The 27262-nt window shown below is 54.9% G+C and overlaps 3 protein-coding genes across 12 annotated transcripts in view; 1 reads left to right on the forward strand and 2 right to left on the reverse strand.

Moving 5' to 3' along the window:
* Positions 1-4754, reverse strand: part of MORN1 (MORN repeat containing 1) — a 41875-nt gene extending 37121 nt beyond the window's left edge. For 2 of the 6 annotated variants that reach the window (XM_060199894.1, XM_060199895.1), the window contains exons 1-4: positions 4461-4753; positions 3469-3540; positions 2504-2602; positions 1716-1826 (exon numbers count right to left, since the gene is read on the reverse strand). In XM_060199894.1, coding sequence (XP_060055877.1) covers positions 1716-1826; positions 2504-2602; positions 3469-3540; positions 4461-4560 — 382 coding nt within the window. In that variant the 5' untranslated portion in view covers positions 4561-4753. Of the gene's footprint in view, positions 1-1715; positions 1827-2503; positions 2603-3468; positions 3541-4460 lie in introns of all 6 variants that reach the window. The other 4 variants (XM_060199893.1, XM_060199891.1, XM_016191005.2 and 1 more) reach the window with 4 other exon arrangements.
* A 60-nt stretch (positions 4755-4814) lies between these two features.
* RER1 (retention in endoplasmic reticulum sorting receptor 1) lies at positions 4815-16143 on the forward strand. Of its 3 annotated transcripts, none has more exons than XM_007529501.3 (7): positions 4815-4953; positions 7931-8018; positions 9607-9711; positions 11527-11626; positions 13927-14005; positions 14778-14913; positions 15246-16143. In XM_007529501.3, the coding sequence occupies exons 2-7, from the start codon at positions 7938-7940 to the stop codon at positions 15333-15335; spliced, it is 591 nt and encodes a 196-aa protein (XP_007529563.1). In that variant the 5' UTR covers positions 4815-4953; positions 7931-7937; the 3' UTR covers positions 15336-16143. The 3 variants fall into 3 exon arrangements, with proteins under 3 accessions (XP_007529563.1, XP_016046525.1, XP_060055880.1); XM_016191039.2 differs by lacking the exon at positions 4815-4953 and adding an exon at positions 5046-5095; XM_060199897.1 differs by lacking the exon at positions 4815-4953 and adding an exon at positions 5164-5188.
* A 677-nt stretch (positions 16144-16820) lies between these two features.
* Positions 16821-21684, reverse strand: PEX10 (peroxisomal biogenesis factor 10). Of its 3 annotated transcripts, XM_007529502.3 has the most exons (6): positions 21456-21666; positions 20746-20826; positions 19332-19732; positions 18390-18565; positions 18157-18292; positions 16821-17465 (listed from the first exon to the last, which is right to left on the reverse strand). In XM_007529502.3, the coding sequence occupies exons 1-6, from the start codon at positions 21565-21567 to the stop codon at positions 17397-17399; spliced, it is 975 nt and encodes a 324-aa protein (XP_007529564.2). In that variant the 5' UTR covers positions 21568-21666; the 3' UTR covers positions 16821-17396. The 3 variants fall into 3 exon arrangements, with proteins under 3 accessions (XP_007529564.2, XP_060055879.1, XP_016046524.2); XM_060199896.1 differs by lacking the exon at positions 20746-20826 and having other exon boundaries at positions 21456-21684; XM_016191038.2 differs by lacking the exon at positions 18390-18565 and having other exon boundaries at positions 21456-21652.
* Positions 21685-27262: the final 5578 nt, after the last annotated feature.

Below are 27262 nucleotides of genomic sequence, written 5' to 3' on the forward strand. Positions count from 1 at the left end.
TCCATTGGCCTCTGCCTCCTGCCCCTTTCCTTTTTAGATTTAGAAGCTTTTTTTTTTAAGTCTAATTTTTAAAAAGATCTTTTAAATATTTATGTATTCTCTTTTGTTGCCTTTGCTGTTTTATTGTTGTCGTCATTGGTGGATAGGACAGAGAGAAATGGAGAGAGGAGGGGGAGACAGAGAGGGGGAGAGAAAAAATAGACACCTGCAGACTTGCTTCACTGCCTGTGAAGCAACTCCCCTGCAGGTGGGCAGCCGGGGGCTCAAACTGGGATCCTTACACCGATCCTTGCACTTTGCGCCACCTGTGCTTAACCCATTGTGCTACTGCTCAACTCCTGATTTAGAAGCTTTTTTATGGCTACTAGGATAGTTAATTTTATTTTTGCTAGGGATCAATGCCTGCATGATACATCCACTGCTCTCAGTTGCCATCTTTTCCTCTCTCCTTTCTTTTATTTGACAGAGAAAGAGAAATTGAGAGGGGAAGGAGAGATAGAGAGGGAGAAAGAGAGAGGGAGAAAGAGAGAGAGGGGGAGAGAGAGAGAGACATCTACAGCACTGCTTTACCAATTGTGAAGTCTCCCCTCTGCAGATAGGTACTGGGGGCTTGAGCCTAGTGCATTGTAACATTTGTACTCTACAAAGGGCACCACCACCCAGCCCCCATTTGGGTATTTATAAACATTCAAGGGTCACACAAGATGAACAACTTCAAAATGAGCACTTAGTGTTACCATGAAAGAAGCTCCTAGATTCACTGGATTTCAAGTCCTGCCTGTGGTTGCTTTGGCAGGACCAGACCTAATGATTTCAGGGGAGCATACAGTCAGATGTTGCCCACCCCTGCTCTAGTTACAGGGAGACAGAGGAGAGACAGAGAGAAGAGAAGACACCTGTAGCACAGCTCTACTGCTTATGAAGCTTTCCTCTTGAGGCGCTCCTAAGTGGTAACCAGGGACTCAAACCCAAGTCCTCAAGCATGGTAATATCTATCGTGTGGGGGCTCAAGTGGTCCCAGGATACTGGGAAACACGACAGCTTTCTTGCTTCTATGTGAACAACACTGAAAGACATAGAGGTCACACTCACCAAGCAGGGCTTCTGATGGGGCTGCAGCTGGTATTCCAGAAACAGTGGTGTTTGGGCAAAAGGTCACTCTGGGAGCCTGTCCCCTCCACATCCCTATCCTGCCGTCTCATGGAAATATGGCTTCATCTGACTTGTATCAATAGCACGTGGAGGAGGTGACTGAGCTGAGGCCTCAGAGGACCACCACCAGCGTCTCCTCTGCCAGAACCCACAGTGGCACTAGGGGAGGACCCTGGGACCCTGCCCACCCTGCTGGGACAGCAGCCAAAGAAATCACTCTTGTGCACACCAGATCCCCTCCCAGCAGGGATGCCCGGAACTAGCAGCAAACAGTACAACAGTCATTATTCTAAACTACTAGATTCTTGGCCACTTGTTAGGTTGTGCTCAGCTGATGCCACCCTGTCCCAGGGCACTCAGGTGGGGGTCCCCAAGCTCTGCCCTGCTGGATGCACTCTTAACTCCTGCCCCAGCCTCCAGGGAAGACAATTAGAGGCAGTAGATCCCAGACCAGAGATGCTGAGTGCCATGCTCAGACAAAGACTGATCTCTGGGTCTCCCAAGTCTCCTAGCCCCCACCCTGTTCAGAGCCTGCAGGCCACCTCAGCCCTTACAGTTGTCACCTTCTCTCATGCCATGGGATAGCTCCCCTTCGTAATAGCCACCGGCTTTGTACTTCATCATGCCATGTCCCTGAGGCTCTCCCAACACGAAGTGTCCAGAATAGGTGTTGCCTGGATGTAGAGAGGGTGGCTGGACTCACTGCCACATCCCTTGAGGGTGGTGGAAAGGGGACTGAGCCCCCCTGTGATGAGCTGGCCCTCCCTATTAGTGAGCCCGCCCTCCCTAAAATTTATTTATTTATTTTATTTATTTTCCCTTTTTGTTGCCCTTGTTTTTTATTGTTGTTGTAGTTATTATTATTGATGTCGTTTTTGTTAGATAGGACAGAGAGAAATAGAAAGAGGAGGGGAAGATAGAGAGGGGGAGAGAAAGATGCTTCACTGCTTGTAAAGTGACTCCTGCAGGTGGGGAGCCGGGGGCTCGAACTGGAATCCTTATGCCAGCCCTTGCGCTTTGCGTCATGTGCGCTTAGCCCACTGCGCTACTGCCCGACTCTCCAAATAACTTTATTTCAAGAAGGCATTGTGGCAAAGCCTGAATTGCCATTCAGATGAGAACACCCATCACATGGCATTCCTACTCCTGGGCCACATACCCTCTTGCATAAAGGCTGCCCAGATAGTGGCTCAGCCTGGCTCGGTGCTTTGCTGGGCAGGGCTGGGCAGACCCTAGTTTCCCAGTTTAGAGACAGAAATGTCCTATGCATCCAGAATGGGGGTGACATTTCTTTAGGGGTGCTTTAATGAGCAGGGGGGTCTGCTGTGCACAGGCTACCCCCAGAGCTAACCTGAGGAAGCCCAGTAGCGGCAGCCCTCTCCAGTGATCTCGCCGTGCACAAACTCGCCCTCGTAGTAACTTCCGTCTTTAAAGAGCAGCTTCCCGTGACCTGGTCAGAGCAACAGTGACATGGGGTTGGCCAGTGGCCAGGAGTGACCCTGTGGCCTGGTCCGCTTCCTGGAGAGAAGCAGGCTTTCAAGTCCTCTGTTCTGAGGGATCCTGGCTCATGCCCAACACCTGTACACACATTCACCAGCACACATCTCTGAGTGTGACTTACGCTCCCTGTTGGCTGGGAAAACCACAGAGTTATCAAATGTATGTGTGGGGGAAGGGGTGTCCCTCCTAAACTCTTCAGAGAGCACACTTTGGTCTCCTTGACCCCATCAGCACAGAGACAGAGGAGAGAGCCACAGAGACACTGACGGACACATCTCCACAAGGGAAGGAACACTGTGCAGGTTCTGCAACAGGCACTCTCAGATGAAGGCTTCTTGCCTGGCTGGGAGGGAGACAACAGCAGATTGTAGTCCCATGGGGTGGGGGTGCATTTGTGTCCATAGCACACCAAAAGCCAAAGGGTTAAAAATACAGAAAAACTGGCAGCCGACAGGTACAAAAGCCAGCATGTAAGGCACTGTGTCCCACAGAGAAATGGTAGAATCACTAGGGGCAACTGTGCCAGTGGGAGGGTTTGGAGACTTTGGGGAGGAAGGAGAGCTGGGAAGCCTTTCTGAGACTCTCTTCTGTTGATGAGACTCTCTACAAGAGGTTTACTCTCTACAAGTGGTTTACATCTCTGTGGACAGAAGTAAACCAAAGGGTGGTTTTCTGACGGAGGTCTTCAAGTCCCAGTTTTGCTTGTGGAGTCCCTGAAGGGTTGGAGGTAGGGGGGCTTGATGTGGGGGTGCTGCCACCTGCCTCCCCAGAGTACCCCGGGGAAGCTGGTGGGCAGAGATCAAAGGCGTCTCTTACCATGTTTCTTCCCTCCTTTCCATTCTCCTTCATATTGAAAGAAAGAATTTGGGTAGATGTAGACACCATAACCTGGACATCAAAAACAGGTGCAAGTGAGCACATACTCAGCGGTGGTGTGCTCTCAAGCTCTTGAAGGAGAGCCCTTCCCACCCCAAATCCACAACACTGCTGCCTAAAGTTTCAGTTTGTGGTGGTGGTGGGGGTCACCAGACTGAGGGGCCCATTCTTTTTTATTTATTATTGGACAGAGACAGAGAGAAGTTGAGAGGGCAGGGAAAGAGTCACAGAGACACCTGCAGACCTGTCTCACCACTTGTGAAGCTTTTCCCCTGCAGGTGGGGGACCAGGAGCTTGAACCCAGGTCCTTGCGCACTGTAATGTTTGCCACCGCCTGGCCCGAGGGAGGGGTCTATTCTTTCATTCTGTTACAGCTCACAGACAGCGAGCAGGCCCGCGGGAGGTGGCCCCACTGCCAGTGAGCGCAGGGTTCCTGAGAGGCAGTGACATGGCAGCGGTGGAGAAAGGTCTGGAACCCTCTTGGAGGAAGGGCAGCTGAGCCCATAGTAGGGAGAAGGTGAGAGCTGAGGACGAAGGGCCACACCCTGGTCGTCCCCAGCCAGAACCTTCCCGTGCCTCCTGACCCCGGGGACAAAATCCACACTGGGACCCAAAGGTCCTGCCAGCCTGTACCCGGGATCCAGGGGGAGCACCCCATTCGCTGCTGCGTAGAACCCTTCCCCACCGGTCTCTGTCATGGGGGGGGGGGGGCTGCCGCTTTCCCACCACCACAAAGGAGAGCCAAACTCCTTCCGGGCACACCGGGGCGCACTCGGGCTTCCATCTGACCTCATTTTCCTCATTTATAAGCGGTTCCTATCGAAGCCCTTTTGGGGCGCGAGTCCCGGGCCTGCGCGCCCCTTGACCCTCGGTGGACCTCCAGGTCAGGCCCGCCTCTTGTGGTCCTGAAAGAAACTCGGTCCAACCCTCACCGTCCGACGGCGGCCGTCCCCGCCGGTCCCTACGCTGCAGGCGGGAGCCGGGGGACACTTCGCTAGAGGCCGCCGCCATGTTGTGGCCGGAGGTTTCCATTAGCAACCAGTGAAGCCCTCCTTTATTGGCTGTTGGTCTCCAGGGGCGTGGCTCAGCTCTAGTCTTCAGGCGCGGACAATCTCTGGAGCGGAGCTGGCCAGGCCCACAGCCGAAGGCCACAAGTGCGCCTGCGTGGCATCACAGGCTTCAGCCGCCACTTTCCCCGGAGACGCCCATCCCTCTAACGGCTTGGCGCTCGCGCCGGAAGCGGAAATGGTTGGAGGCCCGTGCCCCGCCCCGGCGGCCATCTTGGAGGCACCGGAGGCGGCGCCGCGCAGGACCGAGCGGAAGTGCTCGGCTGCTGCTTCCCGGACGAGCGGAGCGCCGGCGCGGCCGCCTGACGGGTCTCCTTCTCGCGGCCTCAGAGACCGCAGTCGGCAGCTGAGCCGCCAGGTGCGTGAAGGGGTCGGAGGGCGGCGCCGACTATTGCTTCCGGGACGCGGGGACGCCAGGCCGCGGGCGGACTTAGGGGGCGGGGGCCTGGGGCGCGGGATGTCTGGGTCGCAGTGTTGCCCGGGGATTTGCTGCCTCGCTGGTGGGTCCTGGGGGCGGTCTGCACCCAGCTAGTGCGGGGCTTCGCTTTCCATTCGCTGCATCCTGGTTTCTAGGGCCTTTCTGTGGAGTTCGGGTGAGAAGGGGTCGCGCTGAAAGTAACGCTGCAGGGCCAGGCAGGAGTCCCCTGGGCTGACAGCGCTCCTGGGCTCGGCCTTTGCCGTGGGAACCTTCTTTCTTTTAGGGTAGAAGCGACTTGTTGATGCTAAGTTTCTCCAAGCTCTTGGTCCTTCTTGGGCTCCCGGGACGAGCAATCTGGAACCCTGTGCTTAGGAAGGGTGCTCAGTGCCTGCTCAGTAGGTGGCCAGGGTCAGGCCAGGTGGTGAGAACTGGAGGCACGCCCAGGAGGGAGGAGCCGCTGCCCAGTGTGGCTTAAGTTCAGGATGATGCACGTGAAGCTTGGGGCCCCAGCGGGGGGCTGTCGGCGACCCCCCCCCCCCCAGTCCTGCGTGTGCCGGGCTTGCTCCTTGAAGAGGGTTTCCCGCTCCTAGGACTAGGCTCAGTTTCTGTGCTTGGAATGGTTTTGTTTGGCGTTTTACTTTGCTTTACTTGTGGCTATTTGGTCCAACAGGTAACTTATCAACTGCATGTGGCCTGTAGGGACCCCAGGAATGGGGTAGACAAGGTCACCCTCAAGGAGCTTGATTTTTTTTAGTGGAGGAAATAGAGAACTAAACCAGAGGGGCATAGCGGTGGCAGACCTGGTAGAGCACACGTTTTACCATGCACCCCGGCTTTAAGCTCCCAGTCCCTGTCTGCAAGGGGGCAGCTTTGCAAGTTTTGAAGCAGTACTACAGGTATCTCTCCTCTCTTCTCTTTCAAATTTTCTTTTTCTTTCTTTCTTTAAAAAAGATTTTATTTATTCATGAGAAAGATAGGAGAAGAGAGAAAAAAACCAGACATCACTCTGGCACATGTGTTGCCGGGGATTGAACTTAGGACCTAATGCTTGAGAGTCCAGTGCTTTATCCACTGTGCCTCCTCCTGGACCACCAAAAGATGTGGGGATGTGCCCTAATGGGGGTGGGCATGACAGCCATCGAGGGGCCCTCAAAGAAGGTGGCTTTGAAATGGAGCAGAGGGAAGGAGAGAGCAAACAGCACAGTCTGAGGCTCAGCCCTTACCCAGGGATGAGTGTGATAGGTGGGAAGGAGGCCGCCTGCTCCCTCTGAAGTTCTGAGCATCAGGCTGGAGTTGCTGTCACAGTGGGCCACCAAGGTGCTGCTTACAGAGAACTTGGCAACATGCTAAAAGGGGCAGGAGTGAACTCTGCAAGCAGACTGTTTGAAGACCCAGAGACCACGTCCTGGTGATGTTGAGCTTGATCCCAATGTGGATCATGGTGTTAGCATTTATGCCATTTATTAGATGATCAGATGTTGACTCTTGTGTTTTGGAAGATTTTCCACACGTTTTGTTGGAAGAGTAAGTTTCCAGCAGTTTATTTATGTTGAAAGGAGTACTTCAAGGAGAGTGCAGATTCTTTAATCTCTCTGGAAATTCCCTCTTCTCTCCAGTGCTGAGGGTTTGTCCTAAAGCAGTGGCAAACCCCACAGAGTGCATAGCACCTGCTAGTCTCTGGTCCCTACCTCGGGTGGGTGGAGCCTCCTGCTGGCCTGGTTTTGCTCTGATAGGTGACCAGCCATGTGGTGAGCTTAGTCCTCCTTTGCAGAGCTCAGCTCCTCAGTAGACAGGGAGGCTGGCTCCATCACTCACCTCTGGCCATGCACCTGTGGCTTGCAGGTTGTGAGGGCAAAGGGCACTAGCTGGCACTGGGCTTTGTCTACAAAGCAGCTCCAGGAAGTACTGTCATGGAATCTCCAGCCCCAGTGATGTGGCCCAGGGGGGCTTCCCAGCTATGCTCACCTCTGAGCTCAGCACCCAGAGCTGGTGGTATGCCTCTCACTTCCCTTTTAGACAGGATGTCTAGGGGCCCCCCACACCCCCCATAGCCTGTGCCCTGGGTATGGGCAGGGGTGGACTCAGGTTCCCGTCTCCGGGTAGCAGGTCACCTGCCAGGGCATCTGGATCCTTAGTGCTCTGTGACTATTCCAACAGCAAGGGGGCCTCTGGGGCAGTGGGGTGCATCCCCAACGAGGACTCAGGCCAGGTGGTCTTCTGTCCTTTGCTGTGCTGGTCAGGAAATGTGTCATTCACAGATTTTAGGGATCCTGGCACTTCCACTGACTTGAATCAGGTACTGTGCATGACACCCTGGCCATCCAGGTTTGGGGCTGGAGCCTGGTCTCTACTGGGGAATCCTTTAGACTTACAGCTCTTAAGTGGGTGCTCCTCAGGGGCCTTGAGCATGTTGGAATGTCAGGGGCAAATGGGATTACCTGCTCTTCTAGATAAGAAACTGGGCCATGGGCTGCCCACCTGAGGGCCCAGGGCATGTGTTCTGCTAGGGCCTGGAGTGCTGCAGCCAGCTGCAGGAGGAGGGGGTTTGTGGGACAGGAGGACGTGCCAGAGGGGTGAGGTGGAGGTTTGAGGGAGGCTTGCATGTGTGCAGCGGCCCTGCTGTGCCACCCAGAGAAGGGACAGGGACACGAATCACCGACTTCTAGCCAGGTGTTTCCAACCCAGTGGGAGGAGTGAGGTCCTGGGAACATGAGCAGAAATGAAAATCCACAAGCTGTTCTGCATGTCACGTGCTGGTCTGGCTCTCCACCAGAGCGTGTTGCAGGCTGTTTCTCCTTCCTGCTCTGCTCTTGGTAAAGACTACAGGCCTGGGGACTGCTGGGACGCCTGCTGAGGGCCCTGGGCAGAGTGCAGACCCTCGTGCTTCCCTCCTGCAGCCCTTTCATGTCTCCCTCAGTTACAGAATGTCTGAAGGTGACAGCGTTGGGGAGTCCGTCCACGGGAAGCCTTCTGTGGTGTACAGATTCTTCACGAGACTTGGACAGGTTGGTTTGGGGGCCTCGGGACTGTGCAGATATTTGATCAAGAGACTGAACACCAGGCTGTTTTCCTGTAACCTTGGCTGGAAGTGTCCCCTCTGCTGTGCCCTCACCGGGGTCTCCCAGGTGACAGGAGCGCTCATAGGGTTGGAGGGGGCACTGACGGACCACCATGTGCTTGCTCTCTGGCTTACCCCCAACAGCCAGTGAAAGTGTGAGACTCTTCTTTACTGCACCAAACTGCTGACACACCCATGGCCCCTGCTCTGCATTTGCCAGGCTCTCTCTCAGCCTCCTGCTTCCACTGCCTGGGTGATGTAGGGCCTGTGCACCAAGCTCACACACAGGTCATGGCGTGTGGCACACCTGGGTGTGTTCTGTGGGTCCACCGGGTCCATGCACCTGTGGGCTGTGGTGAGCTTTATGGTGCCCAGCCGTGCCTGGGACTGTATTTTTTTTTTTTATCTTGCCATGTAGGCTTTTTTTTAAAAATCATTATTTATTGATTGGATAGAGACAGCCAGAAATCGAGAAGGAAGGGGGTGATAGGGAGAGAGACAGACACTTGCAGCCCTGCTTCACCACTTGTGAAGCTTTTCCCCTGCAGGTGAGGACCGGGGGCTCGAACCTGGGTCCTTGTGCAGTGTAACATGTGTGCTCAAGCAGGTGTGCCACACCTGGCCCTGGGTCTTTTTTTTAAAAATATTTATTTATTCTCTTTTGTTGCCCTTGTTGTTTTATTGTTGTAGTTGTTATTGATGTCGTCGTTGTTGGATAGGACAGAGAAATGGGGAGAGGAAGGGAAGACAGAGAAGGAGAGAGAAAGATAGACACCTGCAGACCTGCTTCACCACCTGTGAAGTGACTGCAGGTGGGGAGCCAGGGGCTCGAACTGGTATCCTTACGCCAGTCCTTGCGCTGGGACTGTTATTAATGGGTGGGTTTTCATTTTTAGACAGTGTTCGGAAAGTTGGTTACAGTTACTGAGACTGGGTGATGGATGTCTTTGGGCTCATGTATTCGCTTTATTTCTGTGAGTGACTGAAGTGCGCGCACACGTGTGTGTGTGTGTGTAGCTAGGACCTTGCTATCTGTGAGCTCACCATGTTGGTAACTTCATTGGGGTGGGGGGTGGGACACAGCACAGGAGTTTCCTTTGTTGCCGTAGCACCTCACATGTAGCACTGGAGCCTGAACCTGGGTTGTGACACACCTGGCATCGCAGGCATCCTGCCCAGTGAGCTTTCTGGCTATGGGAGTTTTTGTGATTGAAATCTTGAAATTATATGATTTCTGAGTGCCAGCATAGACGGTATTTGTGTAGATGTAGTTACACTTAGTGTACACAGAGTAGAAGGAAGGGCTTCGTCAGCGGGTTCTGCAGCTGCTTTGAACCTGCCGCATGGGGTCTGCACCTTGCTGGCATCTGGGCGGCAGTCCTGGGTGCAGGGTGCTCCCTGCTCCCACTGCAGTCTGCTGTGGATGGGGCTGGGTCTCCCATCACACCCACCAGGACTAGGAGCATCCTCACTGGTCTGTGCTGTGCTTGGGGAAGAGGCCAGGGTCTGATGCTTGTGTGTGACGCTCTCTTTAGATTTACCAGTCTTGGTTGGACAAGTCCACGCCGTACACGGCTGTGCGATGGGTTGTGACGCTGGGCCTGAGCTTCATCTACATGATCCGCGTTTACCTGTTGCAGGTAGGTGATGTCTGCTTTGTGTTACCCAAGTGTGGTGTCGGGGGGAGGGGTTGGGCTTTTTTGCCCTTGCTTGTATCAGTGGGCTTGTGGAGTGGTCTTGTATCAGTGGGCTTTTTTGCCCTTGCTTGTATCAGTGGGCTTGTATCACTGGCCGAGTCCCAGCATTCAGCTGTTAACTGAGCTCTCTGGGGGCGCAGAAGGTAAGGGGAGCTGCGGTGACTGGGGATTTCCAGGGCTTTTCTCCAGTGATGTCCTGTCAGGCTTCCCCACGGTGCCTGTTCACTCCTGTGACAAGTGGGTTCTAGTGCTGACCTAGGTGATCCCTGCTGGCTACTCACTGACTTCCACACGTGGAGGAGAGACAGGCTCCAAGCCTTGTGGGACCCTGCAAGCTGGCTCAGTGTGAAGGCTGTGGGCCATCCTCTGTTGTGCCAGGGCAGGGGTCTGTGTGTGCAGGATGGGAGGAGTTTGTATAAACATCAACTGCACAGTCCAGGTTTGAGCTGTCTGACATGACTGTGTTTTTGTGTGTGGCTGGGGCCTCACCACTCTGGGATGGCTGTTTTGGATAGAAAAAGAGAGGTGAGGTAGGAGGCGACACCATAGTGCTGAAACTCCAGTGCAGTAGAGGCCTTGCTCAGTCTGGGCTGTTCATAGCTAGGGGACTGAGTGGAGGCTTGAACCTGAGTCCTTGGGCATGGTAATGTGTGTGCTCAACTAGGTGTACCACTGCCTGCCTCCCATAGGAAATTACTTATGCTGAAAGATTTCATCTGTTTTATGTGTTTGTTTTTCTTGTTTTTAGATAGAGACAGAGGCAGAGAGAGTGAAAGAGCCCACAGCATGGAAGCCTCCTCCAGTATAGTAGGGGCTGGGCTAGAACCTGGCCTCACACATGACAAAGCAGCACACTGTCCAAGTGAGCTATTTCTCCAGCCCAAGATTTCTTCTTGTTCTTAAGAGAGGTGTTAGTTTCCCAGAGCCCTGTTCAGCTCTGGCTTTATGAGGGTGCTGGGGGATTCAACCTGGGACCTTTGGTGCCTTATGCATGAAAGCCACTTGCAAAACTGTTAAGCTGTTTTCCTAGCCTGAGAAACGTTAGGTCTTATCATTGGTGCTGCAGTGCAGTGCTGGTTCTAGGTGGACCTGCTAGGGACCTAGCTTGATGGCAGTCCTCATGCTGCTGCTTTGCTGCCCACCAGAGCGTGTCACAAGCCTGCTTCTCCTTACATAGTAGCACCTCTAAAAGGAACACAGCAGTGCAGTGATGAGGCCCTGGGCTCCATCCCTGGCACCAATGCCTGCTGAAGGGAGTGGGCTGCGGGTGTGTGTATGCAAGCCACCCATCTGCCTAACTCCCAGAAGGCTCCATCTGGGGCACGTTCACCTGCTCCTGGGTTTCCTGATTTTCCGGTTCTTAGTTTCTCCTTGGCAGAGATTGTGCATTAACCCTGCTGACAAAGTTCTCTGGTGTGAGTTGCACTTGAGACAGACCCGACTTGGCACAGCCATGAGGTGGGCACAGCAGTGGCACCAGCCTAGGCCAATACACGGGTGTCAGGATGTCTTGGCTCTGAGAAAGACCCCCTTTCTTGCCATACTCCTGTGTGGGCCTGCGCCCATCCATGGTGGCGCACGAGGTGGGTGCTGTTGTGGGCCTCTGCTCATCACTTGTTGTAACTGAAGTAGGGTGAAATGTGCCTGTCAATTCTATGGATGTGAGGACAAGGGTTGCTTGGGAATCTACTGGACTTGGGCGGTGGTGGTTATGGGCGGTGGAAACACGTGCATGATCTGTCTTCTTCTCTTTTCCAGGGCTGGTACATCGTGACTTACGCCTTGGGCATCTACCATTTGAATCTCTTCATAGCTTTCCTCTCTCCCAAAGTGGACCCCTCCTTAATGGAAGATTCAGGTAGAGTCAGAGCCCATTATGTGGTCTGGAGAGAGAAGTGACTTGTGTGTACTTGGGAGATGCTGTTTTCTCTAGAAACATTGGAAGCATTCTGAACACACCGTTCCTGGTGTGGGAAATGTTCCTGGCCTTTTGGTGACCAGGCTAAGTCTGTTGGCAGAGTGAGTCAGTAAACCCGCTGAGCTGAGCAGCCGAGCTGAGCAGCCGTGTCTGAGCAGCCGTGTCGTCGGGTGGAGCCTGTTCTGTGAATGAGAGCTGTGTCAGCTGCCCAAGGTCACAGTGCTGGTGGGGGGTGGGGCTGGGATGTGGGTATGACAGTCCCTCTGTGCCCTGCTAGGTGCTCACAGCAGCTTACTAGGACTGGCAGGTCCACATGTGGGTGGGTGGCTTTCGGGGTTCCCAGGATGCCGAGCTGGAGGACTCTACTCATGTTACTCTTGGCTAAGACTGGGTGGGAAGGGATCAAATCCTCCCTGCCAGCCAGCAGGAGGGGGAGGGGATGAGGGACAGGTGATGAGTCACACCTTCCGGGAAAGGCGGGGAGAGCCCAGGGCAGTGCCCTCCTGGAGAGCCCTGGACCATGGCCTGTGGGTTCCCCTGTGGAGTGTTGCTCGGAGGCATTAACCGAAACAGGTCCTTCCTTCACGCCATAAGGGTGAGTTAGGACAGGGCTGGGACTCTACCTGGGGTCCTCAGGCAGGTGATGGGGCACTTGGCTGGCCAGCAGCCCCCAGGAGCATGCTCAGCACACACTACTGTGTTGTGTAGACATGGTTCAGAAAGCTGGATGGCGGCTGCATTTTGAAGCAGTTACTAAAACACATTAGTTCACTTACACTGGGACATGAACTCAGGACTTCACAGATGTGCAGTACCACTGCAGAGTGGCCTTCCTTGTGGGTCTTTTCCTTTATTTCTTTGTGAGAGGTTGAGGAACCATCTTGGGAAAGGGGCTCTGCCATCCATCATACTCCAACATGGTGCTGGGGCTTGAACCCAGGGTCTCAGTGCACTATTAGGCATGTTTTTTATCAGGCAAACTATTGGGTTGTCAGAAAAGTCACAAGGCATTTTCAATTGGCTTTATTATTTATTTGTTCTATAGAGAGAAATTAAGAGGGAAGGGGAAGAGAGGGACACACACATACACACACACAAACACACCCCTACCCCTGTAGCACTGTTTCACTGCAGTGAAGTTTTCCCCCTGCAGGTGGGGACCAGGGGCTTGAACCTGAGTTCTTATGCATTGTAGCATATGTCTTCAGCCAAGTGCCTGGCCCCCAAAAGTATTATTATTTTTGTAGTTTTTATCTATTTTAATGAGAGAGAGAGTAAGAGAGAGAGACAGACAGATACACCAGAGAACTGCTTAGCTTTGGTTTGTGGTGGTGCTGGGTATTGAACCTAGAACCTTGAGCCTCAGGCATAAGTTTTTTTTTTTTTTTTAAATTTCTTTATTGGGGGATTAATGGTTTACAGTTGACATTAAAATACAATAGTTTGTACATTCGTAACATTTCCCAGTTTTCCACAACAACACAACCCTCACTAGGTCCTCTGCCATCGTGTTCCAGGATCTGAATCCCCCCCCCCACCCCAGTCTTTTACTTTGATGCAGTGCAACACATAGAAGTCTTTTACATAGCCATTGTGCTGTCTCCCCAGCCTTCAGTTCGTCTTTTTAAAAAGAATCTAAAGCAACTCATTGATATTTGTAAGTAATTTGAAAGTAAACCACAGCACCAAAACTTCCTCTGTTCTCTCTTTGGCTAAATGGTATAAATCTGTTAACTTGCTAAATGGTATAAAACTGTTAACTCGCGTGGTCCGGGAAGTGGCACTGTGGATAAAGCGCTTGACTCAAGTGTGAGGTCCTGAGTTCAAGCCCTGGCAGCACATGTTACCAGAGTGATGCCTGGTTCTTTCTCTCCTCGTTTTTTTCTCGTCAATCAATAAATTAAATCTGTTAACTCAGGCTCAGGCCTGCTAGCCCAAGAGCACGGGGAAGACTTAGACTCAAAGTATCAGGGTGGGGGGGGCAGGTGGTTCACTGGGTAGAGCTCACATGCTGCAGTGTTCAAGGACCTTGGTTCAAACCATGGCCACCTGCCAGGGGGAAGCTATACAAGTGGTGAAACAGAGCTGCAAGTGTTTCTCTCTCCTGTCTCTCTGTCTCCCACTCTGTTCTCAATTTTTGTCTCTGTTGAAATAATAAATTGTTGAATAAAATATTGAGAAAGAGAGGAACTGTTGGGGAGGTTGGGGCATGCTTCTCTCAGTTGGTCTCTGTCTTCCAGACGATGGCCCCTCCCTTCCGACCCGACAGAACGAGGAGTTCCGGCCCTTCATCCGCAGGCTGCCGGAGTTTAAGTTCTGGTGAGTGGACTCCTGAAAAGTTGGGGCTGCCTATCCTCTTCGTGCCTGGCCAGATGAGCTCAACCCTTTATAGACTCTGTCTGGCCTGAGGCGCTTACAGCCTCTGTCTGCAGCTGGACCCTGCTGGCAGGTAGCTAGCATAGAGCTGCCATGGAGAACAGGCCCCAGCGGTCTTGCAGATTCCTAACCGGGCCAGGGCCAGGCCTCAAGTTCTTGAGGAAGACCTGTGTGGAAGTGTGGTATCCGCTTGACGGTGGGGGTGTGTGTGGGGAGAGGGGGCAAGACTGCTGTTCTGAACGGGCAGTGGCATCCAGGTGGTGGTGTGGTGGGGCTCTGGGATCTGTTTTTAGGACAGGTAGTCCTGTGGGAGCTGCACACACACACACACACACACACACACACACACACACACACACACACACACCCATACCCATGCCCGTGGGAGCTGCTGCATACACCCACACCCACGCTGAAAGCAAAGAAGGAGCTGGAAAGCTGGAGTGGGGACCTCAGGCCCTGGGGACAGTGCTAAGCACACAGGCCTCAGGATGCTGCACAGCTCCCAGGGGGTCCACCCACACAGGCTTGGGACAAATGTGATGGCCCCCTGGGCTATATAGTGCCCTCTGCACTGTGGTTGAGGTAAACTCAGCTGTCAGGGGCCAAGGGGTATGGTGCTCTGGTGATGTCTGGGACAGCTCACAGAGTGTACACAGGCCTTAGTGCTGCTGTGCGTCCTGGGGTCTGGCTGACCATCTGTCCTTTCCTGAAGGCATGCGGCCACCAAGGGCATCCTCGTGGCCATGGTCTGCACCTTCTTCGAGGCCTTCAATGTGCCGGTGTTCTGGCCCATTCTGGTGATGTACTTCATCATGCTTTTCTGTATCACCATGAAGAGGCAGATTAAGGTAAAACCTGAGCTGGGCTGCCTGCCTGCCACACAGCTTGAGGGCAGGGCCATGTGTGGGTGGGACCTACCTGGTGAAAAGCACTGTGGGTTCCCTTAAGTGGGCTGAATGGACCCCACCTACAGGGAGTGTGGCTTTGCTGTTCTGCCCTCTGCATGCTAAGTGTCAGCAACCCCCCAGTCAGGGACTCTGCTGTTAGAAGCCTTGTGTGGGGCCCCAGATTCTGCATGCATGATGCAGAGAGGGCTGGGAATGGGAGCCCAGTGCCAACTGAGGAAGGGATAGTGCAGGTGGTGGGGAATTGGGACTGACTGGAGCCTGTTTGTTCCCAGCACATGATAAAGTACCGGTATATCCCATTCACGCATGGCAAGAGGACGTACAGGGGCAAAGAGGACGTGGGCAAGACGTTTGCTAGTTAGAGCTGGACTGGACCTGCTGCAGACTCCATGGACAGTTTTGAGCCATTGTAACAATGCCTTTTTTCTTCACATAAAGTAGTTGATTACGAGGGAGTCGAATTTTCTTTTTACAAAGGAGCTTCAATTATTTGTAACTGAGATCAGGTTCTTGAAGAAACTGGCATTTAAACCAACTTGCATTTTTTTCCCCCAAGTGAATTCAAATGTTTGGACATGGAATTCTGGTGGCCAGCAGGTGGGGGTGGGGGGACACTCGGGTGGGGGAGCGGGGGGGGGGCAGGCGGGCACCATGGCTGTCTCGGAGCGAGCCCTGCGTGGAGGAGACCAGCTGTGCCCCAGCCGCTGCCCCCGAGGATGCCCCAGCCACCCGGCCCAGTGGGCAAGGCCAGCCCTGCGTCCAGAGGCCCCTACCCTGGAAAGATGACGCCCAGTAGCTAGGTGCTAGTGCCAGCGCCTGCTCTGCTCTGACCCAGGAGAGCAAAGCTAACTGTCACAGTGACATTCTGTGGTTGCTCTGGGGGGCTGGGAGTTATAAATATATATTATATTTTAACTGTTTGAAATTATTTTGACATGTTTTTTTTGATATAGTCATTTTGTTTTGCTTTTGATTAAACTTGTTCTCATGCATCAGCCCCTTTACAGAATTAGCCAGTTCGATGAGTTTCAAAATGTGGCTTTTCACTTTCTATGGGGAAATAGAACTCCGACCTGCATGTCAGCCTTTTGATGTGATAAAAACAAGATACTCAACGTTTTACTAAGTGACTTTTTAATTCCTACTTTATTAAAAGACAGTATCCCCTTTCTTGTGTAGTCTTTATCTGAAACACAGTGCTATATAGGTTCAAATACCCAGCCAGGTGATAGCAGGAAGTGGGTGTGGCCACATGTCACCTGCCACAGGGTGATTACCCTGTCGTTTGCCCACTGTCCAGCTTCTGCATATATGAGATTTTGCAACTCTTTTTTAAAAGAAGTTGTATGGAAGCCTGTTCTGTTTGATCTGGGATTCAAACTTCACATGGAAACAACCCTCCAGGCCGGTGCTCTAACCACTGGGTGCAGCTCTGGGCTTCTCCCGCTTATCCCTGTTCTCAGTAGTCAGGCCTGGAGGCCTGCATCTGGCAGCTGTATCTGACCCCTGCCAGCCAGAGAGCAATTTCTTCCCTGACAGCCACTCGTCTACTTGGACTCCCAGGAAGGGTTCACATGCCTTGCTAGATCCCAAAGGGTGAGTGCCTGTCTGAAGTCCCAGTGTGCCCTCTGCCTCTGGAGGTGCCTCTTAAGGAAACCTGTCTGTAACACAGTATGTGTCTGGCAGATTAGATATAAAGTCCTGGCTAACAAGGCAGTGGTAAGTAGGAAGCCCTATTTGTGAGTCAGGGAAATCGGATGTCCTCAAGCCAGGGCTGTCCAGCAGGATCCCTGAGCAGACCCCTCCATATTTGTGTCTAAAACAGGATACAGACTTGTGAGAAAGAATGTGCCAAATGTTTTATTTTATTTTTCCTGGAAGCTGGGACTCATTGATGTGTGATCTCACTGCTCCAGGCTGTCATTCACTCTTAAGAGAAGCACCATGGCAGGGGGCTGTCTCTTCGACCATAACACCCTGTGGCACCAGGGCAGTGCAGCTCCTTCATTCCTCTCTGAGCTCCATGCACCGGTGTGCCAGGCCCCTCTCAGCACCAGGAAGGGGGCAGGTTGGTGAGCTGCTCTCCCCTTCTCTCACCATGCCTGTTCAGAGCCTTTTTTTTTTTTTCCCATGTGAGAATAAAACCCATTCTGCCCACTGACTTTAGTTCTCAGCTGTGTGCTTTTGAGAGAGGGAGGTGCTAAGCCTTGACCAGGTATACCATGCTTCACCACTGTCTTAGGCCCTGTCTGGCCTCTGCCAGTCCTGCAGTGGGGCCTGGCCTGCCCATCTTAGCTGCTGGTGCCATCTTGGATGAGAAGGGGTTTGTTGGGGTCTGTTGTTCCTGCACAGGTCCAGTTACTTGTAGGACACGGTGCTTCTCCCACTCTGAGGAGGGACTTCTTGCCCCCAGGGGTGCAGGGTTAGCGGTAGTGCCGGAGGTAGACCAGTTTCTGGGGGGGGAACTTCTCCCTGCAGAGGGGGCACGCCATCTGTAGGGGAGGGCAAGGGCCACAGGTGGCTTAAGCAGGCCCACTGGCATGCCAGAACAGAGCAAACATGCATCTAGAGTAATATCAACTTAGTGGAGTGGACACACGGGTAGGGGTGGGGGCTGAGGAGTATCCAGGGGCTTGTGGGACTCTTGGAGAGGTCTCAGTAGAGAGCCACTAAGGCTGTCCAGAGTCCTGGGAGCCCCTTCCCACAGGGGGTAACCAGGCTGGGGCCAAGAGTACATTCTACTTGAGTACATCTCTTCCCACTAAGCAGCCCCATACTATTAGTGGTTGGGGACTCCAAGAGGAGTGTGTGGATGTTGCCTCTGACACATCACATGAACATCTTGAGTTATGTCCTGTGTCCCCCTACATGCATGCACACACAGCAAAGCTGATGGGGAAGCCCTCTAGCCGAGGATGGGGGATGAATTGGTGTGAAGGAAAGAGGTGGCGTTTCTGGCTCTGCACACCTACCCCAAGTTCTCCAGAAAAGATCAGGACGGGGTTCTATGTGTCTGCAGTTCTCATGGGGGGGGGCAGTCATGGTGTTGGGGGCTGGGGCTTCCTGCAAAGCTCAAAGTGCCAGAGCTAAGCCAGCCCCTCGTTCATGATTTGTGAGCTTGGGAAGCTGCTGCCTCCCCTCCACCCCCAAACAAGCTCTGCTTCTGGGCACCCAGGTGCCCACCTTGGTGTCGCACCACTGGGTGATGCACTCCCAGCAGAAGAGGTGGCCACAGGGTGTGGCTGTGGAGTGGCGACGCTCCTCCAGACACAGTGTGCACAGGGAGCTCCGACAGGTGCCTCTGTCTTCTGCATGGCTCCTGGGGGGAGGGGGCAGTATGGAGGACATTGACTGGCTTCTCAGACACCTGCTGGGAACTGTGCCTCCCCCCACCTCTCCCCGCCAGCGGCCTCCACCTGCGCTGAGGCAGGCCCCGATGTAACTTCCACTCCCGCCGGGCACGCTGCCTCTGCTGGTAGCCGTAGAGCTGCAGGCCCACCGACAGTGCCAAGTGTAGCAGAGACACAAGCCCCAACAGCCTGTAGCTTGTGCGAGACCAGAGGTCCTCCACAGCTGGGCGGTGGAAACGGAGCTGTCGAGGACCCAAGGGGACACCCACATGGTCAGCGGGTACACACCCTGTGCAGATAGAGGCCAGCCCCCCCCCACCAACCCTGCAGCCTGGTGAGAGGGCCCAGTCTGCCCTCTCAGTGCAGAGGGTGGGGGACTTGGGACCTCGCAGCTGAGGGCTGGGAGTGGGGACAGGAAGGCCTGCAGGGGCCCTAACACAGGATGGGCAGTGAGGGGACGTTGCTGGGCCCTGGAGCTATAGGCAGTGATCTGGGGTCAGCCATCACTCTGCTGTGGGTGGGGGTGGGTTGGGGGAGGGAACTTCTGTACCGAACCAAAAGTGGCAAAAAAAAAAAAAAAAAAAAAAAACAGCCAGGAGGCTAGAGGTCCCAGTGGCCCCAGCAGCCCCAGGTCTGAAGCCAGCATACAGCCCCCCTTCACCCCACAGGCCTCCCAGCCACCCATGTGATTGCATTCTGGCCTCTGACATGGTTTGCAGTGGAACAACTTCTGGTCACTTCCACCTTGTTCCACTGGCAGGGAATGAGGACAGCCAACTTGGGTACTGACTGCTGAGAACCAGGATGGGGCAGTGAGTGGGCATCCACAGGGTCACTAGGAGGATACAGCCCAGAGCCTGAGGCCCTGGTCCATGCTATGGTGGACAGGACCCCATCTGGTGCCTGGGAGGACCCATCCTCTGGCCTCTCAGCATTGCTGGAGCTATGCAAACTCCATCTCCCAGTAGTGGACCCTGGTGCTGACCCCCAGGAGTACAGGTCACTTACATAGGAGATGCCCATGAGCCTCTTGGACAGGTGATAGAAAGCACCATGGATGTAGAAGCAGGCGATGTGCAGGCGCTGGAAGTAGCTCAGGCCCCACCGAAAAGCAGCCAGGGCCTGCAGCAGTGCCTTTTTCTGTGGCTCTGCTAGGCCGCCCGTCATCTGCTGCAGCCAGCGGCGTTCCCCTGACTTGCGATGACTGTGGACCAGGCCACCCTTCAAGGGGGCCCCAGACACCTCGGCTTGTAGTGCTTGTTCCAGCTGCCGCAGGGCTCGGTCCAGCAGGTAGGGCAGCACGCAGTGCAGTGCTACTAGCAGGCCTCTGCGTAGCTGCGACGGCACTTGGTGCTTGGATGGGTCCACCTGCACGATTCCTACATATTCCTCCCCAAGGGTCTGGTAGCCTGTGGGACTCAGAGGCTCAGGGGGCTCCTTGCTGTCACTGTCTCCCAGCCCGTCCCCCACTTGCCCTCAAAATCCAGACCTTGCTGTTGCTAAACCCAGAGTCCCTACTCAGCCAGTCCCCCTGTAGCGAGTCCACCATCACTCCCTAATGTCCCCCCTCCCCAACACTCCACCAGGTAACCAGCTCTACAGTACCCCACTTTCTTCTACTCCAGCCTGGGTTGTCATGGGCTCTGGCTCTCTCTGAACACTGAGTTCCATGTGCCCCACTACCCCAGCATTCCTGCATGAGTTCAGATGAGCACCCAGGCCCCACCCCTTCTCCAGCCAGAAGACCTGGCATCCCCCACTGCTCTGCTGCTGGTGGTGCTGGTTCCCCTGTCCTCAAGGTCAAAGGGCACCCTATCACTTTCTTTCCCACAAGAATATCTGAGAGCTGTTACCTTCACCACCTTTAGCTGCACCCTGCCACCCCTTGGTGGCTCCCCCAGCTGTGCTTTCTAAAGGGTCCTGTGCCTCTTAGAGGAAAAAACAAAAACCCAGTCTTCCAAGCTCTGTGGGGTTACTGGTTACTTGGTTCTGCAACCATGTGGGCCAGGATGGCTGGCTGGGGTCTCCTTTTCAAAGGTGCTCCTCAACCAAAGCTGTCACTGTCGTCATTATACCAGCATGACCCCAGTTGACTGGCTGGGTTGGGGGTGCTCACCTCCTGCAGCCTTCTCTCTCAAGGACCTTGGGGCCCAAGTCAGAACTTTGTGCTAGAATTTTTCTACTGGCATTAGCCATGGAAAAAGGCCCCAAAGGCACCCAGGACAGAGGTCCTCAAGAACACAGAATACAGGAGGGTTCTGTCCTGACAGAACTGAGAGCTTTTGGAGGCTCTGCTGGGTTTGGGGCTGGCCCTTCCCTGGGGGTCTCAGGGATCCCGCCCTCCTTGAAGTTCATCTGGGCCAGCTCCCAGCCCCTCTACACTGTGAAACCAGTTCCTCAATCCCAGCTGACGGGCTGCTACCTGCAAGTGTGGTGAGGCCAAAGTAGGCGATGTCTGCCAGCAGCTCCAGCTCCTTTCTCCACTCCAGCCACTTCTTTGCCCCTGAGAGGAGTAGTATTACAGTAGGGAGTGTGTGTGTGTGTGTGTGTGTGGGGTGTCTCCCCTCAGCCAGTGCTCAGCATATCCTCAGTGAGTGCCCTAACCCATTCCCTGTCTACCTGGACACAGTGCTACTCTACTCCACTTGGGTCACTGGGGTCTCCCCCCGACTTCCCTCTGCAGCCATGCCAGCTCCAGGGCTCACCTGTGCTACAGTCATAAAGGCCACATAACACGATGCAGTTAGTGACCAGGCTGTGACCCCAAACCTCTCAGGAATCCGACTGCCTTCTGAATGCAAGGGGGAACAGCCACAGGCCACAGCGGGCGTTTTGAGAATCAAGTGAATGAAAGACATGGAGACAGCACTTGGCTCAGAGTCCGTGCCGTGTCTGGAATCCTCGCCTTCTGATCACTGCACTCAACGCCACCAGGCTTCTAGGCCTCCACCTCCCACACAGCGCCCCCCACCCCGGCCTGCTCTCAATTGAGGCTATCCGGATTCGCCCACACCGTTATCCTCACAGTCTAAAGTTGCTCCCCCAAAGCATTATTTATGTCCCCGGAGGCTCCCAAGGGCTGGGGGATCAGCTTGAGGGCTCGCCCCGTGAGCCGGCCCCTCCTCCGCTCACCCGCCAGGCTGTGCAGGGCGCTGCCTGCCGCGCTCCGCAGCCCGCCGCGATAGTAGTCGTCTTTCTGCGCGGCGCGGATCACCTCCGGGGGGCTAGCGGCGGCCGGAGCCATGGCCACTGGCTAGCGGAGCCCAGAGCTGCTGGCCACGCCCATGCGGCGGCACCTGATGACACTCCGGGAGCGCGGCGCGGGCCTAGTGCGTCAATGCGCCGGGGCGGGGCTGAGGCCGCAGGGGACTTCTGGCTGGACCGGATGGGACTAGACGGAGCGGGGTGGAGCTGGGCGGTGTGAGGTGGCAGACTTACGGTTGAGGCCGCGGGCGGTGAAAGGAGGGGTCGGGCTGAGCTTGGGGGCGTGAATCGGGGGCCTGGCCTGGGACTGAGGGCGTGAAGAGTCTGTGGGCTGGTCGTGGGTGGGGCGGGGCGGGCCCTGCGGACGTAGTTACGAACCCATTGGCAGATAGCCGGTAGTCCATTGGGAGTGACCCTCAGGGTGGGCTCTACACTGGCGGAACGGCCCAATGGGCGCGGCTATAAACTGGCGGGCCTGTGGGTGGGGCGGCATCGAGGGGGCGGAGCCGCGTGTAGGACGTGACCACACCTCGGGCAGGTGGGCAGACAGGCGTGGCGAGATTGAGGGGCGGGGCCACGTGGTGGGTGTGATTACACCACGGGTGGGGATGTAGGCGTGGTTATAAATGGGCGAGTGGTGGGCATAGCCATGGAGCGGGAGTGACGGAGGGCGTGGTCACGCGGGCCGCCTTACTCTTGGGGGCGGAGCCAGCGGGGGCGGTCCTACGATCTAGGCCATTGAGTGGAGGGAGCCTGTGAGCGTGACCTGGTGGGCATGACCCTGTGTATTATTAGGTCCTCTGGACGGGGTCCTGTGCGCCTGATCCTCTCCTATCCTGCTCACTTTGCCGGCGACGTTGCCGTCTTTGCCCAGCATGAGTGGCTGCCATTTTAGGTCTCACCTGCTCCCACCTCTAGAGACAGTCGTTGGAACATAAGAGCCCCCAGTCTGACACAGCACAGACACAGCCAGGTGGTGTCCAGGCCGATGAGACGGGCTCCCAGTTTTCAGGGGCCTCCTAGGCGCCATTCGACTTGGGTGACTCCCGAGTACCTCCTGCTGCCGAAGCTCCTGGCTTGCATGGGGACACTCCGAGCCTTCCCAGCTCTGCCCACTCTGCTCTAAGGTGGGAATGCACAGCCTGGCCCCAGAGAGTGTGGGTCCATGGGCTTGTGCAGTCACTGCAGGAGCCTGGGGTCAGGTCACCTGGCTCAGTCAGAGGGACTGAGCCTGCCTGTGGGAATGGCATAGATGGGAGCTGTGTAACCAAGCGACTACTGTTCTGGGAGGTGGGGACTGGTGCTACACCTTGGAGAGCTGATTCCCCAGTTTCCTCCTTGTGCCCTAGGATTTGAGTTTGGGGAGCAGATCCAAGAATGACCAGCAGGTGGTGCCATCGGCCCACAGCCAGGGATAGCTGCCTTTATTTTAAATAGAAAGAGAGAGAGTGAGAGTGTTGGATGCCTCCTCCCACCTCCCTCCCAGATAGGATCCTTGCTCTGGCTTCTTCCAAAAGGGTGCCTGAGGGTGGTGTGCCCTACTGCACATGTCAGTGCCCCCCCCCCCCCCGCGCCCCACCAGTGAGCCTGAGGTCAGCTTGGAACTGTGGGGAGAATGGCTGGGTGCTCCTGCTCTGTGGCCTTGCTGTCACCCTTCCATGTGGATCTCCAGGCTTGGAGGCATCCTAGGCCCACAGATGCTAGGTGGGGTGCATTCCCCCATGCTCCCAGAAGACCCCTCCTCCACTTGGGGATCCTTAGCATCCTCTCAAAGCCAATCCTAGAAGGGGTGGCAGCTTCTTTCCCTGTCACCCACCTGGGTCCCATGACTGTGAGGCACCAGACACATTGAAGGACTCCCTGTAGGAAGAGGTGGTGGTCTGGGTCTGCCTTCCAACCTTCAGTGGTGGCCTGTGAGGTTGGAGAGGAGGCCTGAGCAGGGTCTCCATGTCACAGGTCACCACCAGCTCCCTCAGCCAACTTGAGGGACAGGGGAAGCTTGGCCCCTGTCCAACACTGGGGTTCAGGTTCAGGGGGTGGGGCTTACAGGGGTGTCCTGAGCAAACTCAGAGCTGGACCGTTAGGGCTGGCCTATGTGGCACAACCTGGCAGACAGGTTTCTGCAGGTGCCAGCTGGGAGGCCCAGAGCCTTACCCACCTCACTCTGGGGGTGACAAAGGCCTACAAGGACTAGGTGAGGGGTAAGGTGGTGGTGCGGACTCCCCTGCCAGGACTGGTGGGCTGCACCCCATAGCTGAGCTGCAGGGCTCAGGCAGGGTGGGTGTAGGGGCTGCGCAGGGGTAGCATAGTGCTCAGGTCTTTGTGGTGGCACATTTATACCTTGTGGCTTTGGTGGGGGATGGGTGCTGGTCTCTGCAACTTTGCTGAGGGATCCCAACATAGTCCTTGTGTGTGTGTGCCACTATCATTCTAGACTGAAGTGCCTTCTTCTTCTAGCGTTTGCCCTTCTTCCGTAGCCAGTCAACAGCGTCAGGTTGAGCCTGATGTCTGCTTGTTGCTGGCTTTGAAAGTGACTAGGATCCATGTGGATTCAGTCGGCTAGGAAGGATCGTCAGTTTCCCCAATAAATGGGTACTCACGGGATGCACCACTGAAGTGCCTGGTAATGAAGGACTGGGCACAAGGAAGAGGCCATCCAGAAAGGCTTCTTGGAGGAGGAGGAGGCTTTGCACTAGCAGAGGATAGGAAAGGCTCTCTGTGGGAAGAGGTGGTGGTCTGGGTCAGCCTTTCTTTAAAAGTTTTTATTTTTTTTTATTAAATATTTATTTATTCCCTTTTGTTGCCCATGTTTTATTTATTGTTGTAGTTATTATTGTTGTCGTTGGATAGGACAGAGAGAAATGGAGAGAGGAGGGGAGACTGAGGGGGAGAGAAAGATAGACACCTGAAGACCTGCTTCACTGCCTCTCAAGCGACTCCCCTGCAGGTGGGGAGCTGGGGGCTCGAACCAGGATCCTTATGGCGATCCTTGTGTTTTGTGCCACCTGCGCTTAACCCACTGCACTACTGCTGGACTCCCTTGGGTCAACCTTTCAACCTCCAATGGTGGCCAGGGAGGTTGGCAAGGGAGGCCTGAGCAGGATCTCCATGTCACAGGTCGCCACCAGCTCCCTCAGCCAACCTGGGGGGCAGGGAAGATGGTGCCCAGCCACTGTGGTTACAAAGGTAGTGGAGACTGAGGCTTCAGGGCCACCCTTCATGGGCGCTCTTTGGGGTGGGGGTGGGGGTGGGTATGTGTTCTAGAGGCACACTTGTGCCCCTGTTCCGATCATAGCTCCTGGCGGGCTGGGGCTGCCCCTTCCTAGCTATATATGACCTGGGCCTCAGTATCTCCATGGCTCAAGTAGGAAGAGACCTGCCTCCTAGGTCAAGGTCCCCCAGGCTCTGGAGAGCTGATAGTTTGTGGGGATCATTAGGAGTGGGGTGTGTGAGCACCAGCCACCTGTTCTTGGGGACCCTGGTGAGTCGGGTGTTTGTACACTGTTCCCACTGTGCCCCTCTGCCCACAGTGCCTCTACAGACATGTGCACCTGCGTGTGAGCACAGAGTGCCAGTAGGTGGGGAGGGTTTGTGGGCAGGCCCCCAGGGGACCCTACCCCCCAGCTCTGACTCCCACAGCCAGTTGGCTTCTGCTTTGGGAGCACAGCACAGGCCCCCATTCACATCCTCCCAGCACTGACAGTTCTCCCAGCTCCTCTGGCCACCCACTGTGCCCTGAAGAGGGTTTTGAGGTGCCATCTTTCAATCACAGGTCTGAGGTGGGGAGGCAGCTGATCATCTGTTTGATTGATGGCAAGGCAGACACTGGAGGAGAAGACTCCCTGGCAATGCCAAACCACCCCCACTGTTGCCTCTGCTCCGGAACCTTCAGGGGCTACTTAGTATTTGGAGGGTCAAGTTGCAGGTCTGGGAGTGAAGGCAGGACGCTGGACCTTCTGGGAAGGCTGGGAGGAGGTGTGTGTGGATTTCTGAGTCCTTACAGTCCTACTGAACACAGTGCTGGGACCCTTGGTGCTTTCCTGGCCCTGGGCAGTAGGTGGGGTGCATGGGTGGGAGGTATGCTTTTCAACACCACAGCCATGTCCCCTGACCAGTATCCCCAGGCCAGTAGGGGTGCTTCTCAGGAGCTTGAGTGCTGCCACCAACCTGGAGTCACCCCTTGGGACCACCTGTCTGCCGGGGACTCTGCCGAGGCGGTGGCAGCTCCCTGGGAGTCACCTAGTGACTGTTCTCTCCCCTACTCTGCCTTCCTGTCTCACTCATTTAGTCTGTGTGCTCACAGCTCCACCAAACTGGAGAACTCCTGACCCCAGAGGACCCCTTCACTCCCTGCACCCTCTCATGGGGTCACAATAGGAGGCATATACCCCACACCCCTCACAGCCTCAGGGAACTTTGTGGCCTCTCCATGGCCCCAAGCTGCCATCAGTTTTCCCATCTGTCAGTCACATATCAGTGATGGTGGTCATGGGGGGTCCCTGGATCCTCTGCTTCCCCTCCAGCTCCTGCTCCCTGCCTGTCCTTCCCACCTCCATACTCTGTGCACTCCCCCACCCTGCACCCCTAGTGTGAGGGGGGATGGGTCCCAGCCCTTGGGGTCTGGGTGGGGCTGAGGGGTGATAGTCCTGCCTCCCACCAGCTCCTGGCCACGTTCTCCCAGGGAGCCCCCCACAGCCACTCAATGTCTCCTGTTTGCTGTTTTGTCTGTCCCACCCTGACTAGTCTGGGCATGCATGTAGGTGGTGACATTTTTGTCTGTCTGTCTGTCTGTCTGTCTGTCTGTCTGCAGTCTGCTTGGGGCCAGGCAACTAGCCCAATGGTAAAAAGCAGAATTTCCAGAGGAAAGAAAGGAGGGGCTGGGTGGTGATGCACCAGGTAGAGCTCACACTTTTCCATGGGTAAGGACCTTGGTTTGAGCCCCTGGACCCCACCTGCAGGAGGAAAGTTTCACAAGTTGTGAAGCAGTGCTTGCTATAGGTGTCTCTACCTCTCTCCCTCTCTATCTCCCTTCTCAATTTCTCTTTCTCTATAAGAAACAGAAGAAAAGGCAGCTGGCTATAGTGGATTTGTTGTGCAGGCAACAAGCCCCAGTGAGACCCCTCTGGATAAAAATAAATAAATAAATAGATAAAAAAAGGAGCCTCTATAGGTAGGACTCTAGCTTCCAGCTCACAAGTGCCTTGAACCTGGCTTCCCACAAGCTGGCTGCTGCACCCTAGAGACCCATGGGGAGGTGTGGCTGGCATTTAGTGAGGAACTTGCTCTCCAGTTGTGGATGGAGCCTAGTTATTGTGCCTGGTCCCCATGTGTGTAGTGGTCACCTGGGGTGGGGGTGGAGGACAGTTGGATGGGGAATCTTTGAACCCCACTTCTCAATGGGGAGAGTCTCAGTAGGGGCTCAGAGACTGGCCTGAGCCAGGCGATACCTCCCAACCCAACTCCAGCCCCTCCCTCAGTGGGTGATTGATAGCTCTGACCCTCACCCATGGGGTGCTGAGGGGTACAGTTCAGCTCCACCTTTTCGGAGGGTTTGGTGGCTTTGCTATAGCACTTTTTGCTATTAGTTGTGCTGAGATGTTGGAGTCCCAGGACCTCTTTGCAGTTGTTAGCAAAAAAACTTTTTTTTATGCTCCAGGGCTTTTTTCCCTCTTTCTTTCTTTCCTTTTTTTTTTTTTTTCCCCTCTGTATTTAAATACAGATTGAGAGGGAGAGAG

The sequence above is a fragment of the Erinaceus europaeus genome, chromosome 10, assembly GCF_950295315.1.
Source record: "Erinaceus europaeus chromosome 10, mEriEur2.1, whole genome shotgun sequence".
Taxonomy (NCBI): Eukaryota; Metazoa; Chordata; class Mammalia; order Eulipotyphla; family Erinaceidae; genus Erinaceus; species Erinaceus europaeus.

Bases quoted from the DNA above. Each gene is read 5' to 3' on its own strand.
- PEX10 (XM_007529502.3), bottom strand. From the start codon at position 21,567: ATGGCTCCGGCCGCCGCTAGCCCCCCGGAGGTGATCCGCGCCGCGCAG. The intron at 18,566-19,331 runs GTAAGTGACCTG...GGTCCTCGACAG, and splicing joins GGCTCATGGGCATCTCCTAT to CTCCGTTTCCACCGCCCAGC. The intron at 18,293-18,389 runs GTGGAGGCCGCT...CCCTCCCCCCAG, and splicing joins CGGGGCCTGCCTCAGCGCAG to GAGCCATGCAGAAGACAGAG.
- RER1 (XM_007529501.3), top strand. From the start codon at position 7,938: ATGTCTGAAGGTGACAGCGTTGGGGAGTCCGTCCACGGGAAGCCTTCT. The intron at 8,019-9,606 runs GTTGGTTTGGGG...CGCTCTCTTTAG, and splicing joins TCTTCACGAGACTTGGACAG to ATTTACCAGTCTTGGTTGGA. The intron at 14,006-14,777 runs GTGAGTGGACTC...CCTTTCCTGAAG, and splicing joins CTGCCGGAGTTTAAGTTCTG to GCATGCGGCCACCAAGGGCA.